At 47.0% G+C, this 14057-nt stretch overlaps 1 protein-coding gene and 1 non-coding gene across 8 annotated transcripts in view; one reads left to right on the top strand and one right to left on the bottom strand.

The window, feature by feature from the left end:
- Positions 1-14057, top strand: part of FBXW4 (F-box and WD repeat domain containing 4) — an 84903-nt gene that overhangs the window by 62644 nt on the left and 8202 nt on the right. For 6 of the 7 annotated variants that reach the window (XM_055352772.2, XM_019035194.4, XM_055352775.2 and 3 more), the window contains one exon: positions 8120-8185. The exons of the other annotated variant lie outside the window; for it this stretch is intronic. In XM_055352772.2, the coding sequence (XP_055208747.2) occupies positions 8120-8185 (66 nt within the window). The remainder of the gene's footprint in view (positions 1-8119; positions 8186-14057) is intronic. 7 annotated transcript variants of the gene reach the window in all.
- LOC115936095 (U6 spliceosomal RNA) lies at positions 9967-10073 on the bottom strand. Its single transcript, XR_004071678.1, has one exon. It is a non-coding gene; the product is annotated as a U6 spliceosomal RNA (small nuclear RNA).

Here is a 14057-nt window from a genome sequence, read left to right as displayed (position 1 = left end):
ATAGTTTTTTGGTTGAGTCTTTTGGATTTTCTAGGCAGACAATTATATTGTCTGCAAGTAATTACCATGTATAGCTTGTCTTTTTGCATGCTTCTTGTTGGGTACCTCGTTTTGTGAATATTGTATCATCATTTCTCAGGAAGTCTGAACCGGTCAGTTTTTGCTTTAGTACAGGGACACCTTGCCATTTCTTTCTTTTAGGAGCACATGGAGCAGTTGTTTAAGGGGCCATGTAGATGGAAATCCAGTTTAGAAACTCTTCTCCCTGCAGCTCCCAACACCTTATTAAATTCAATAGGATGAATGAACTTATGTTATTCCACTGTACTGAGAGTTTTTGTTTTTTATTTCCTTATTTTTTCCCCTCTCTATTAATTCTGTGCTCCCATTGCTCAAGTTTATAAGTTTCTGATTCTTGAGTGAATCAGAAACCTCAGGCTTCCTTTTGTCTAGCCTGGGCTAGGCTCTCCTATCCTTGGTTAGGCTGACCTTGTACCCTTGGTTAAAATAGAGAATAATCATTTTGTGTTTCTCTGTAGGCATTCTCTGGCTGTAGGAATGCACTCCTCCACAGAAACCCTGGTTTGCTGGCCCTTATTTGTTGGAGTTGCAGCTGGGGGGCAGGGAGCAAGCAGTAAGAGCCTGACCTAGGCACCTACTTGCACCATCCTGTCCTGATGCACTTGGGTTGAGAGAGAGGTGTGTGTGTGTGTGTGTAGAGAATATGTGTGGTATGTGTACTGGGAGAGGTGTCCCAGACCTCTGCCAGCTGTGGCCTAATTGGGAGAAAGAGGCCAGTGGGGCACCTCCCTTCTGATCTGGAGCTTCTTGGCCTAACCTTAAGCTACTGATCAGTCCCATCACTTCAGGGCAAGGTGTACCAGGGCCATGGTTGCTAACACTAGCTGTACCAGGTCGCTCACCTTCAGGTCTGCCTGCCCTTGGCCCTGAGTCATGGACAGGAGTGTTACGTTGTCTTTTCTCTTATAAAATGTAAATAATGGCTGGGCGCGGTGGCTCACGCCTATAATCCCAGCACTTTGGGAGGCCAAGGTGGGTGGATCACAAGGTCATGAGATCAAGACCATCCTGGCTAACACGGCGAAACCCCATCTCTACTAAAAATACAAAAAATTAGCCAGGCGTGGTGGCACACGCCTGTAGTCCCAGCTACTTGGGAGGCTGAGGCAGAAGAATTGCTTGAACCTAGGAGACGGAAGTTGCAGTGAGCCGAGATTGCGCCACTGCACTCCAGCCTGGGCGACAGAGCGAGACTCTGTCTCAAAAAAAAAATAAATAAAAAGTAAATAATGTGTTTTTCCCTTTAAAAAACAGCACATGCTCATTAAATAATATTTGGAAAATGAAGAAAATTTAAAAGAAGAAAGAATTGCTTATCATTCTACTGCCCAGACACAATCACTTTTAACATTTTAGTTTTCTTCCACTCTTTCCTTTTCTCTGCATAGGCTCTTTTTTTTAGTAGTTGTAACAGTGCTGTTTGTACCCTGCTTTTTTCTCTTATAATAGTATATCATAAGTATCTTGCTTGTATTATTTGGGAACATCATTTAAAAGGACTGTATAATATTCCATTAAGTAGATGGACCATCATTTATTTAACATGCTTTGGTCTTTACCCCTTGAAGGCAAGGCATATCCTCCTTTCCCTATTAACCCATTATGGTTCAGTGATCCGTGAAGTTGGCTAAGCTTTTGAATTTAAATTTTCTATCTGCACCGTCTCTTTGAGGTAATGGTATGCCAGTTGCTGTGTGAAATGAAACTTCTTTTTATTTGCTTTAAACTTTATTAATTCAAGCTTTAGCTAGGCATCTTGTTCTTATTCGGCTTTAGTTTGATAAAAAAAAAAGTTGTGTTTATCTTCCCCTGCCTGGTCTTGCAGCTTTGGTCCTAGGGCCTCCCTTCCTTCTTTCGAAACAGATGCCACTGTGGATGGTAGGTTCCACAAGCATGGCCCTGTCCACTCATCACAGATGTGACTCGAGCAGCCTTCTGGAGCTGCTCTCTAGAGGGCATTCAGGTGGATGTTTCCCCACCTGCAAGGTGGGATGTTTACTGGACAGATAACAAGATTTGCCTGTTTTTTTCCCCTTCCCATCACATCTATTTCCTTATCCCTTTGGTAACCCAGGGTGCCCTGTTGGCTGGATCTTAGGAACTGGTTGTCTCACACTTTCACCTGCCCCCTGCCTGTGTCTTTCCCCTTCCTGACTTCTGTTGACCTCCTGTTCCCACTCTACTGGTCTCTCCCTCACAGTGCTGTCACTGCAGCTATGCTCCTGGCTTCCCCTCACCGAGTGAGTTTTTGTGACCTTCGCACTGTATTCATGCTTTGGGACTTACTGCTGTAATGATGTCAGTGGCGGAGGTTAGCAGATGGCGGCAGCAGCAATGAGACCTGACATGTTCTAATGACTCCCTCCTTCCTACCCTTGCTGGCTGAGCCAATGGAGGGACAGAGGTTTCCTTGAGGTATTTAAGGAGGGGGCCAAGGGAAATCGGGGGGCCCCCAGGTGCCGATGAGGCCTGTGACCTTTGCTGCTATAATATCAGTGTTTCACAAACAGGGCGGTTCGGGAGCCCACTTGCAGCCCATCAAAAATTGATTTAATTGCAATTTTTCCTCCAATTAGGAGCACTGGAGCCTGACTAATTGGAGTAATAGAGAGTAATAAGGCTCAGATAAAAAGCCTTCCTCGGCTGCCTTTGTATCTCGTGTCAGTGCCTGTCAGAGGTCAGAGAGCTTGCATATTCTATTAGGCAGCCTGGCCTTCATTTGTACAAATTAGTTTACCCAACAGTAATTAAAATGCCAATGCGGGTTGAAGAGAACTGAATACACTTGATGGGCATGTTGGTGAATGATGTGACAGCTCTGGTGGCCTCCCTTGCCAAAGTGTGTCAGCCCAGGCTCAGAGGCTGCTGGGGCCTGGGCCAGCTGGGCGGCTCTAGGCCAGCCACGGGGCACAGCTGCTGAGTACGCCACTTGTGCTGCCCTGCCTCAGAGCCACTCAGTTGCTTCTTTCTTCTTCCAGGTGGAGTCATTTGTTCATTTGTCCATTCATTCATTCATTCATTCAATCAATAAGCATTTGAGTTTTCAATATGTGTCAGGCATTATACTAGATGCTGGAGTTTCAAACAAGACTAACTCTTGAAGTGTAGCCCACATGAGAACTTCTGGGCGAGGGGTGGTATAATAACTTGGGTCTGGAATCAAGACTGACTGGGTTCCAATTCCAGTCCACTAGTTGCTACCTGTGTGAACTAGAGCAAATTAATTACCTCCCAGAGCCTCAGTCTCCTCATGTGTAAAATAGGGAAAGTGGGGCTGGGTGCGGTGGCTCATGCATGTAATCCCAGAACTTTGCGAGGCCAAGGTAGGTGGATCACCTGAGGTCAGGAGTTCGAGACCAGCCTGGCCAACCTGGGGAAACCCTCTCTCTACTAAAAATACAAAAATTAGCCAGGCGTGGTGGTGCACACCTGTTAACTCAGCTACTGGGGGTGCTGAGGCAGGAGAATGGCGTGAACCTGGGAGATAGAGGTTGCATGAGCTGAGATTGCACCAGTGCACTCCAGCCTGGGCGACAGAGCGAGACTCTGTCTCAAAAAAAAGGGAAAGTGGTACCTACTGCATAGTGTTAATGAGGATTACATAGGATAATGCTTTTGAAACACGTGCTCAGCACCTGGCACATAGTAAGTGCTCAGTAAATTACTAGTGTTATTAAGAGGGCCTAAGCTAATGCAGAAGCAGCAGGAATCTACCTGCCTTTCAGACCGTCCGTGCCCAACTAATTTCCCTTCTTACCTTGCTTTCCTCTTTTCTATGTCTTGTTATTTTTAATCTCTCAACTTGAATACACAAACTCTAACTCCCTGGCATCTTCCTCTGGTGAGACAGGCCCCTATGTCTACTTCTGGAGCCTGATGATAGTCTGCATGATGCCAGGTTTGCCTGAGCTAGGGCTAGGGGACGAGTAAGGCAGGTTGAAGATCTGGTTAATGTCTGGGACAGGGTGAGAAATTATAGAAGCCTGGCTTCTGGTAAGGGCTTTCTGTTCCAAAAAGAGCTTATGGAGTCAAAATGACTTTTAGACCCTCTAGCTAAGAGGGGATATGTGTACTTGCATGAGTGTGCCTGATTGTGTGTGTTTTGATGTTAATTTTTAGGTGTCGGTACCTCTCATCTCTTACCTGGTTGTGGTGCTTATGAGGGACTTCTCACTCCCCTGATATTGTATGCCTGTGTCATGTGTCATTCAAGTTTGAGCCTTTGGTATTTGGGAATTATTCCTTTAGGAAGCAGAGGGACCAACTTCACAGTGCACATGACTAGCTTTCCCAGCTGTGTAGGCTTTGGGCTCTGGAAGGCCCTCTTAGTTCAGTTCCACAAATTTTTACTGAGTGCCTTCTCTGGGCCAGGCACTGTGCTAGACAGTACAGTACCCAAGAGCCTCTAAAGGATTCTGATCTCAAAGGGGAGATGGGAAGATAAACCAAAAATGCCATTTGTCCCATGAGTATGGAAAGGACTAGGAGGATGGCCAGCCTATCTGGGGAGCCACCAGCTCTTGCCTCTGTCTGTTCAGCACAGATTTGATGTCCTTGTCCCTGGAATACCCCTGAGGGAAGAGATGGGACTGAGGGCAAAAGCCATTTGAATTTTCTTTCTTTTCTGAGCTGAGCTGGGTTTTTCATCACTTTCAAACCCAAAATTGAAGTTATAGCAAAGGCCTTTAGTGGGGAAAAGTCACTGAGCAATCCCTTGGGAGGAGCCACGGAGGGAATGATACACGTTTTCATTTCATTGATCTCCAAGTATTTATTGAGAGCCTTTGACACGCCTAGCACGGGAGCCAGCACCGTGAGGGATGTGACGAGAATCTGGTTGAAGACATCTTGCGGATTCAAATCGAACAGGTTATCAGAGCACAGCATTTTGTTTGGGTTAAATCACCTGGGTTAGAGAACTGAGGCCAGTGAGACTGCCTGTGATGCACAGATCCCACCCCACCAGCCCCTTTTCAAAGCACTTTATCCCGTGAGTCTCAAGGGAGGAGTCTGAGTGTGGGGGTAACAGGTCCTGTGTGCAGCCACAGTATTTTAAGTCCATTCATGGAAGCTTGGCCTTTGCTTCATATTCACTTTCTGCACAATGGGAATAATAATATCTATCTTGTGGGCTCATTGTGAGATGTGACGCACCCTTTGGGTGTTGGAGAGTAGTGAATTCCTTTTCTTCCTCTGCTCCATGTATCTGTTGTACCCTGAGATTGCATGTGCGCACACCCTTTCTAATCTTCTGACTTTGAGTGTGGCTGGTCTGTAGCTTTTGCTCATTCTTCCTAATGACCATGGGAATAAGGGAGTGGGGTGGGGGGCAAGAATGGCTGCAGGTAGTGGGGAGTAGTTGAAGGTGTGCAAAACTGTGTCTGCACCCAGCCTGACCCCCAAGAGTCCTGGGCAGGCCCCATGGTTTGGGTGTGAGTCCTGGTGAGTGTTTGCTCAAAATCTGCTTGACTGTTGATGGTTTTTTACTGAGTGTTAAATTTGATTAAACTCTTAAGTCCTCCTAAGTGCCAGGAAGACACTCTGCTTTCTCTCCCTCTTTTTCCTCCTTGATTCATAGTGGTTAGGTGAGAGAAAAGGGCAGCTTTTGGAAAGAAACATTTATAGATGTCACATCTAGGCAGTTAAGAAAGCACTTCACAGGAGGCTGAGCGCCAGTGGTTCACACCTGTAATCCTAGCACTTTGGGAGGCTGAGGCAGGTGGATCAACTTGAGCCCAGGAGCTCAAGACCAGCCTGGGCAACATAGTGAGACCCCTGTCTCTATTAAAAAAAAAAAAAAAAGGCCCTGTACAGGGTATGAAGGTGAGGGGCACTCCTCCTGGTGGCAGATGATCAGGGCCAGATGTGGGTGGGCCAGAATAGAGGAGGATAGGAGTCCCTGGGAAGGGGATTTACGTCCCCACCCCACCCTCATCCCTGCCACTCCCACAGCTCTGACCTCCAGCAGGATTAAAGTTGCTCCCCTCTCTATTGATTTACCTTGATGCTAATTTAGGCCTGCGGCCAGTCAGAGGCCTGCCATAGGCCTTAAGAGATGCCTGGCCGGGCGCGTTGGCTCACGCCTGTAATTCCAGCACTTTGGGAGGCCAAGGTGGGCGGATCATGAGGTCAAGAAATCGAGACCAGACTGGCCAGCATGGTGAAACCCTGTCTCTACTAAATATACAAAAATTAGCTGGGTGTGGTGGTGCATGCCCGTAGTCCCAGCAACTCGGGAGGCTGAGGCAGGGGAACTGCTTGAACCCAGAAGGTGGAGGTTGCAGTGAGCCAAGATTGCACCACTGCACTCCAGCCTGGTGACAGAGGGAGATTCCTCTCAAAAAAAAAAGAGATGCCTGTGTCTGTGCTGGCGCCCTTCACCTGGCCCCCACTCCTCAAATCTGGAGAGTCCAATTGCCTGCTCGAATGATTTCCAAGTGGCTATTATGTTTCCAGCCCAAGGTAATTGGCTTTACCAGTTATTAATGGATTACCCTAAATAGAAAAATGTTGGGGGAGGGAGGAGAGGGCAACACCTCCTGACTTTGTAGTTTGGTTCTTCAGTATCCACTGGCTGCTTCCCAGGCTGGCAGTCACTTGGGGCATGGCACAGTGACTGCTTTGGCACTCCCACTCTATAGTTTAGTGGCTGCTGGCAGCCTTGAAGAAGCTAGGATGATGGGGCATGTCCCTGGAGGAAGTCTTGGCTTGAGTCATGAAAGCCCCAGGATAGCTCATATGGCCTTTTTATCAGCCTAGGGCTGAAGAGCAGACACCTGCCCTGCAATTTTTATTGTAAATCAGTGGTTTGGCCAGTGCCTGCCCTAACATCTCCCCCATCAGCAACTGGCAGGCCAACCTCCCCACCCCAGCCAAAGCCACTGGCTTCTCCAGGGCCCTTTCTGTGGAAATCCATCTCCTCACTGACATGCTTGGGATCAGAGGAGCCACAGGTGCTGGGCTGGGCCACAGCAGATGGGCTGTTGCCCCCACATTGCTAATGTGTTATTAGTATGTCCAGTCTTCCTTCCCCCCCATGAAAGACATGTAGGGACATGGCCCATTCTTAACACCACTCCTTTCAACTTGCTTGCTTGCTGTTGAAGTTTCAAGCCCAGGTTTCCTGAAGGCTTCCCCTCTCCACCCTACCAAATCCTCTAACAAGAGTTGTCTGGCTCATAGGTTCAAGTTCTAGGCCAGCACGACAGCCAGCCTGGCCCACTGCGTGGATCCTTTATACCAGGCTTGTGCCTCCATTTAAAGTGAGACTCTGCAGATTGTATATGTTGAGGTTTTTAGGGCTCTAAAGGGACACTCTGGGCAACAGGGTCAGCCTGCTCCTTCTCGTGTGCCTCTCGGCGTTGTTTGTTATTGGCCTCAGAGGACTCTGGCGGACTCCCATCCCACTCTCCAGAAGCCCTGGCTGCCCGGCTTCTGGGGGCTCCGCCCCACCTATGTAGTAGCATATACCCATCCAAGGGATTCACTCGTCTTTCATATTTTTTCCTTTTCTCATTTTGGTGCCTTTATACCTGCCCTATGCTTATACCACATTACCAGATTCCCCCAGCTCTTAAAACCTTCAGGAATGCCCCTCAGCTGCTCCTACTTCTGACCACGGACAGCACCTTCCAGCCCCAGCAACCTGTTCCCTGGAGCCCTTTTCTGTGCCCTGCCATTGTGCTCTTGGGGTTCCTAAACAGGAGCCCGACAGGCTCGCTCTCTCTTGGGCTCAAACTTGTCACGTCTAGAGATCTGTTTTTATGGTGCGCAGAGACCACTCAACCTAGTCTGTGCAGCAGGCCCAGCTGTGGCTGAGCTCGTGGGTCTTCTGGCCAGGCACCACTGGAGGCTACACCCCTCACAGTGCTCCAAGATGTCTTCCCACAGCTCCTCTGATGGCTCCCTTGGCCACTTCTCTCATTCTGGCTTAACCCACAATCCCCTAGGGAATGAGCACGGCATTTCCCATTGTTAGCCATTTCCACCACAGGTTCTGACAAGCCAGATCTGACTTTGTTCTCCTTTTGTTTGGCAGCTCTTTTGTGACAGGGACGGCTTGTTGTGGGCACTTCTCACCCCTGAGAATCTGGGACCTCAACAGGTAAGAGATTCATGAGCCCATGCTGGCTTCCAGTCCAGGAGGTGAAGGAAAGCTTGCTGAGCCAGCCTCTGCCTCAGTTGGCTGAGTGGTCCAGGAGAAGGCTGGGAAGTGGTCTAGTAGGAGGCCTCTGCTGTGGTGCCTTCTCACATGGAATCATTCAGGGTTAGCTGGAGGAGACTGCTGAAGTAATTTATAATAGGTATATAGTTTCATGTAGAATTTATGATAACAACAACAATTTGGATTTATGATACTCTTTCTCTGAGGAATGCCTATGTGGCTATATAAAATCCCATCTATCCCCAGAGATGATTTTGCTAAAATAAAGAAATTTTGAAGGTGGCCTACGGACCTATAAAAAGAATTATACAGAACAGTGAAAATACATGCAGGTTTTATTCACAATTCTCTGCCTTGGCAGGCTTGACATATTGATTATCTGCCATTCTGTTTTTTTTTTTTTTTTAACTTTCTAATTTTGAAATAATTATAGATTCACAGGAAGTTACAAAAATAAGATGGAAAGGTGTTTGTGTAACATCTTACATAATATATAATAATCAAACCAGGAAATAGACCCTGGTACCATCCATGGACGTTTATTCAGATTGCACTCTGTGTGTGTGTGTGTGTGTGTGTGTGTGTGTGTGTCTGTGTCTGTGTCTGTGTGTGTCTAGTCCTTTGCAATTGTATCACATGTAGATTCAGATAACCATCACCACAATTGAGGTACAGAACTCTTTGTTCCATCAGCACAAAAATTCCTCATTTACCCCTCGGTAGTCACACCCATCCTTCTCCCCTCCTCCTCTTCCCATTGTCCCTGATTCCTGGCAACTTCTTATGTGTTCTCCATCTCTATAATTTTGTCATTTTGCAAATGTTACATAAATGGAATCATACAATATGTCACTTTTTGAAACTGGCTTTTTAAAAACTCAGCATAATTCCCTTGAGACCCACAGATGTTGTTGCATATATCAATAGTGCATTCCTCTTTATTGCTGAGTAGTATTCCATGGTATGGATATACCAAAGTTTCTTTCTCCCATTGAAGGATGTTTGGGCTGTTTTCAATTTTTTGACTATTGCAACTAAAGCTATTACAACACGTACAGGTTTTTGTGTGGGCATACATTTTCATTTCTCTGGGATAAATGCCAAGGAGTACAAATGCTGGGTTGTTTGGTAAGTGTATGCTTAGTTTTTTTACCTGCCAAGCTATTTTTTGGAGTATCTTTATCATTTTACATTCCCACCACCAATGTATGAGAGATCCAATTTCTTCACATCCTCACCAGCATTTGGTATTTCACTATTGTTTTTTCTTTTTTAAAATCTGTATTTATTTATGTTTTTTAGAGATACAGGTTCTCATTATATTGCCGAGGCTGGACTTGAACTTCTGGCCTCAAGCAATCCTCCCATCTCAGCCTCCCTAGTAGCTGGGACTACAGGTGTGTGCCACCATGCCCAGCTAATTTTTTGTGTGTTTTTTGAAGAGATGGGTTTGCCATCGTGCCCAGGCTAGTCCTGGGCTCAAGCGATCTGTCTGCCTAGGCCTCCCAAAGTGCTAGGATTACAGGCATGAGCCATGATGCCTGGATTCACTATTTTTAAACTATTCTAAAGGTGTTATATTTCATCATGTTTTAATTTGAATTTCCCTAATAGCTAATTATGTTAATATATTGTCATGTGTTTATTTGCCATATATTTCATATATGAATATTCTCTTTGGCGAAACATCTGTTCATGTCTTTTGCCTGCTAGATTGTTTTCTTTTAATGGAACACTTCATGTATTTGCATGTCATTCTTGCATAAGAGCCATGCCAGTCTTCTCTGTATCATTTCCATTTTGGTATATGTGCTGCCGAGGCAAGCAGTTTGCTTTTTTTTACCATTGAGTTTTGACAGTTCTTTCTGTATTCTAGATATTAGTCCTTTGTCAAATATGTGATTTGCAAATATCTACCCCCAATCTGTAGCTTGTCTTTTTTTTTTTTGAGATGAAGTCTCACTATGTCGCCCAGGCTGGAGTGCAGTGGCGTGATCTCAGCTCACTGCAAGCTCTGCCTCCTGAGTTCACGCCATTCTCCTCTGCCTCAGACTCCCAAGTAGCTGGGACTACAGGTACCTGCCACCACACCTGGCTAATTTTTTGTATTTTTTAGTAGAGACAGGATTTCACTGTGTTAGCCACGATGGTCTCGATCTCCTGACCTCGTGATCCGCCTGCCTCGGCCTCCCAAAGTGCTGGGATTACAGGCGTGAGCCACCGCACCCGGCTGCTTGTCTTTTTATCCTCTTAACAGGGTCTTTTGAAGAGCAAATGTTTAAAATTTTGATGGAATCTAAATTATTGACTTTTTCTTTTATTGATTGTGCCTTTGGTGTCAAGTCTAAGAACTCTTCACCTTGCCCTAGGCCCCACATGTGGTCTGTGTCTTAAATGCCACATTTGACAGCACTAGCGAAGATGCTCTTCTCACCTGCTTCCTCAGTTGCTGTCGCTTTGTCTTCTCCATTTTTCTCCATCTCCCTAGGAAAGCATTAGCCATAGCTTTTTTTGTTTTTGAAAAATCCATTCTATAATCAGTCTTTTCAAAATTTTTAAAACAACATGAGATGTTTTAATCAATGAATCATGGTTTTTTCCTTCAACATTCTCTTTTGATAGTCATCCAAGAACAGGGATGGGAAACTCCCTACTTCCCCAAACAACCATTCCGTCTTTCGGTAGCTCTGTGAGTGAGAATGCCCACCCTTTATCATGGATTGATTTGCTCCCTGAAGCTGTGATCCTAGACAAGAGATAAGCAAGTTGAACCTCTCTCCTGAAGAACAGACTTTTAAATATCTGAAAACCTTGGTTCTGCTCTTTCAGGGCCTCCTCTTTTTCAGGCCAAAAGTTCTAGGTCCTTCAGTTGTTTCTCATTAACATAGTAGATAAGTTAGCCATAACTTATCTGTGCCTCTTGCTGTGATCTGGGGCCCTCTGAGCTTCAGTTTCCTCATTTGTAAAGTGGAAATTAATTATCCCTACCTAACAGAACTGGTATGAACAAAATTATCATGAAAGAGTTTCCCATACAGTGCCTGTCACCTTGGAGGCATTCAACTAACGCAAGCTGTCTCTTTCCTGCTCTTCCTTCCCACCCAAACTAGTACCTCGGAGTTTCTGGAAGCTTCTTTTTTTCTTGAGAGACAGGGACTTGCTCTGTTACCCAGGCTGGAGTGCAGTGGCATCATCACGGCTCACCGCAGCCTTGAACTCCTGGGCTCAAATGGTCCTTCTGCCTCAGCCTCCCAAGTAGTTAGGACTATAGACATGCCCCACCATGCTTGGCTAATTTTTAAATTTTTTTGTAGAGACAAGGTCTCGCTATGTTGCCCAGGCTGGTCTCGAACTCGTTGGCTCAAGTGATCCTCCCACCTTGGCCTCCCAAAGTGCTGGGATTATAGGTGTAAGCCATTGTGCCTGGCTTGTGGAGGCTTTTAATTCTCAAAATATCCGTGTCTTAGTGACTAGTGGAGGAGGAGGTGAACCTGCTGAACTCCTGGCACAGGGAAGGCTCTTGACAATGGGCTGTGGGTCACAAAGATGGGCATTCTGATGAAAGTTTTTACTTGGTTACATAGCTGGGCCTTGTGTTTGGCATCATCACCTGCCTGGGCCCAGGATGACACACAAGCCGGGTGGCGGGCTGGGTACACCACTGTGACCCAGCATCATCTCAAATGTTGGGTAATCTTTGAATGGCCTCTTCTGCCTATGGTTGCCTTGGTGAAGGGGTACTCTTTGGTACAGATTTATGGTCAGGATGGAGTTCTAAGGCACCATTTATTTGACTGTTATTCTCTTATGAAACCCCTAGATCTCATTAACCCCAAACACTGGGTCTTTATTGAAACCAGAATGGACTCTAATGAGAATAGGTATGAGACAGTGATTAGCCAGGCATGGTGGCTCATGCCTGGAATCCCAGCACTTTGAGAGACTGAGGCAGTAGGATCGCTTGAGCTCAGGAGTTTGAGAGTAGCCTGGGCAATATGGTGAGACCTTGTTTTTTACCAAAAAAAATTAAAAACAAAACAAAACAAACAACTATGGCCTCAGTTCTTCCTGGAGCCTGAGAAGAAACAGCCCTGCCCACTCTGGCCAGCCTGTGGGCTCTGCTGCTTGTGGCAGGGTTGCCCTGGGCACCACTTGGCAGTGCCTTCTCTCCAGCCCCAGGTTCATCGACTGGGAGGAACCAGGCTTTGTTTAAACATCTGTCCTGTCCCCAGAGAAGCTTGGAGGACCAAGTGGTACAGCGATTGAGGAAAGATGCCCTGGTGGAGGCATTTGCTTTTGGTGGGAGGAAATGGATGGACAGGATGACTCTCTAGAGCTGTCTTTCCCAGAGAAGCCCAAGTAGATAATAAAGCCATGTAGAAAATAGGATTAAGGTAATGAACAGGCAGGACAAAGTTTGATCTTTCAGTAACACCAAAGCCTGACTGACAGGCCAATCCGAGAGGTGGAGCAGCATTGCCAGCAGGACTTGGGGTTGGGCGGTGAGCGGTGCTGGATGGATTCTTTGCTTTTAACCTGTCACTGCTGAAACTTGAGGAGCGCCTGGATTTTCTCTTTTATGTATGTGCTGGGGCTTGGGCAGAGAGTGGGGAGTACTGGAGGGGCAGTTTGCCCTAAGCATTGCTATACCCTGGATGATGGTGGGGGCTGGGACACATTCAAAGCTGTAGCCACCCGCTGGGCACCAGTGCTCCCATCAGGGGAGCCATCACCCACGTCTATGTGTGTCTCTCAGCTACTCACCCTCAGGCAGCCAATGCTGCTTCTCACAGAACGTGGATCCCTTTCAGGGTCACCATTGTTCCCTCAGCCCCTCATTCCATTAAGACCACTAGAGACTGTTCTCCTTGCAGTTTGGGCTGGAACAGGGATGGAGGGGCAGTTGCTAGCTGGAGCACACAGGTCAGAAGGCAGCCACAGGCACACAGCCGTTGCCTAAGTGGCAAGGAGCTTGGCTGTCCCCTTCTCCCTTCCTCTTTTTTTCTTTTCTTTTTTTTGAGGCAGAGTCTTGCTCTATTACCCAGGGTGGAGTACAGTGGTGCTATCTTGGCTCACTGCAAACTCCGCCTCCCGGGTTCACGCCATTCTCCTGCCTCAGCCTCCCGAGTAGCTGGGACTAGAGGCGCCTGCCACCGCGCCCGGCTAATTTTTTGTATTTTTAGTAGAGACGGGGTTTACACCGTGTTAGCCAGGATGGTCTCGATCTCCTGACCTCGTGATCCACCTGCCTCGGCCTCCCAAAGTGCTGGGATTACAGGTGTGAGCCACTGCGCCTGGCCTTTTTCTGCCTTTCTGTCTTCTGGAGCTGGGTACCATGGGGTTAGGCCCAAGGACAGAGGATTACTATCTAAACGAGAAAGAGTCCTTCACCCAACCTCAAAGTGCCAGAATATTTCTGCTTCTGATGGTAGGTGGTCTTCAAGCCCATTCCCTAACTCCCAAGTGCCAGGAATTCCGGTATCTTCATCTTGACTGATCAACCACTGAAGTATCCCTAGCTAGGCCCTGTGATCCCATCAAGCCCTGAGGAACTATGCCAAAGCCATCCTGCCCGAGCCTGGGGTTTGGAGGAATCAAGGCTCATCTTGTGTTCTCTGTGTTTGAGCAGGACCCTTCCTTGGCTAGGCCCCAGGGAAGGTGCCATGTGTTGACTGTGTGGGGCCCAGCTCCTGGCAGCTGGAAGGCCCAAGTGGGTCTGACTGGCCTGACATCACAAATACCCCCTTCCTCCATGGGCTTCCTCTTGCTGTGGGTTTTATTTTTTTCTGCCAAGGGGCATTTGAGATGGACC

Source organism: Gorilla gorilla, chromosome 8, assembly GCF_029281585.2.
Source record: "Gorilla gorilla gorilla isolate KB3781 chromosome 8, NHGRI_mGorGor1-v2.1_pri, whole genome shotgun sequence".
Classification (NCBI taxonomy): Eukaryota; Metazoa; Chordata; class Mammalia; order Primates; family Hominidae; genus Gorilla; species Gorilla gorilla.
The sequence above is the reverse complement of the archived record's forward strand: the minus strand, read 5'-3'. Positions and strand labels throughout refer to the sequence as shown.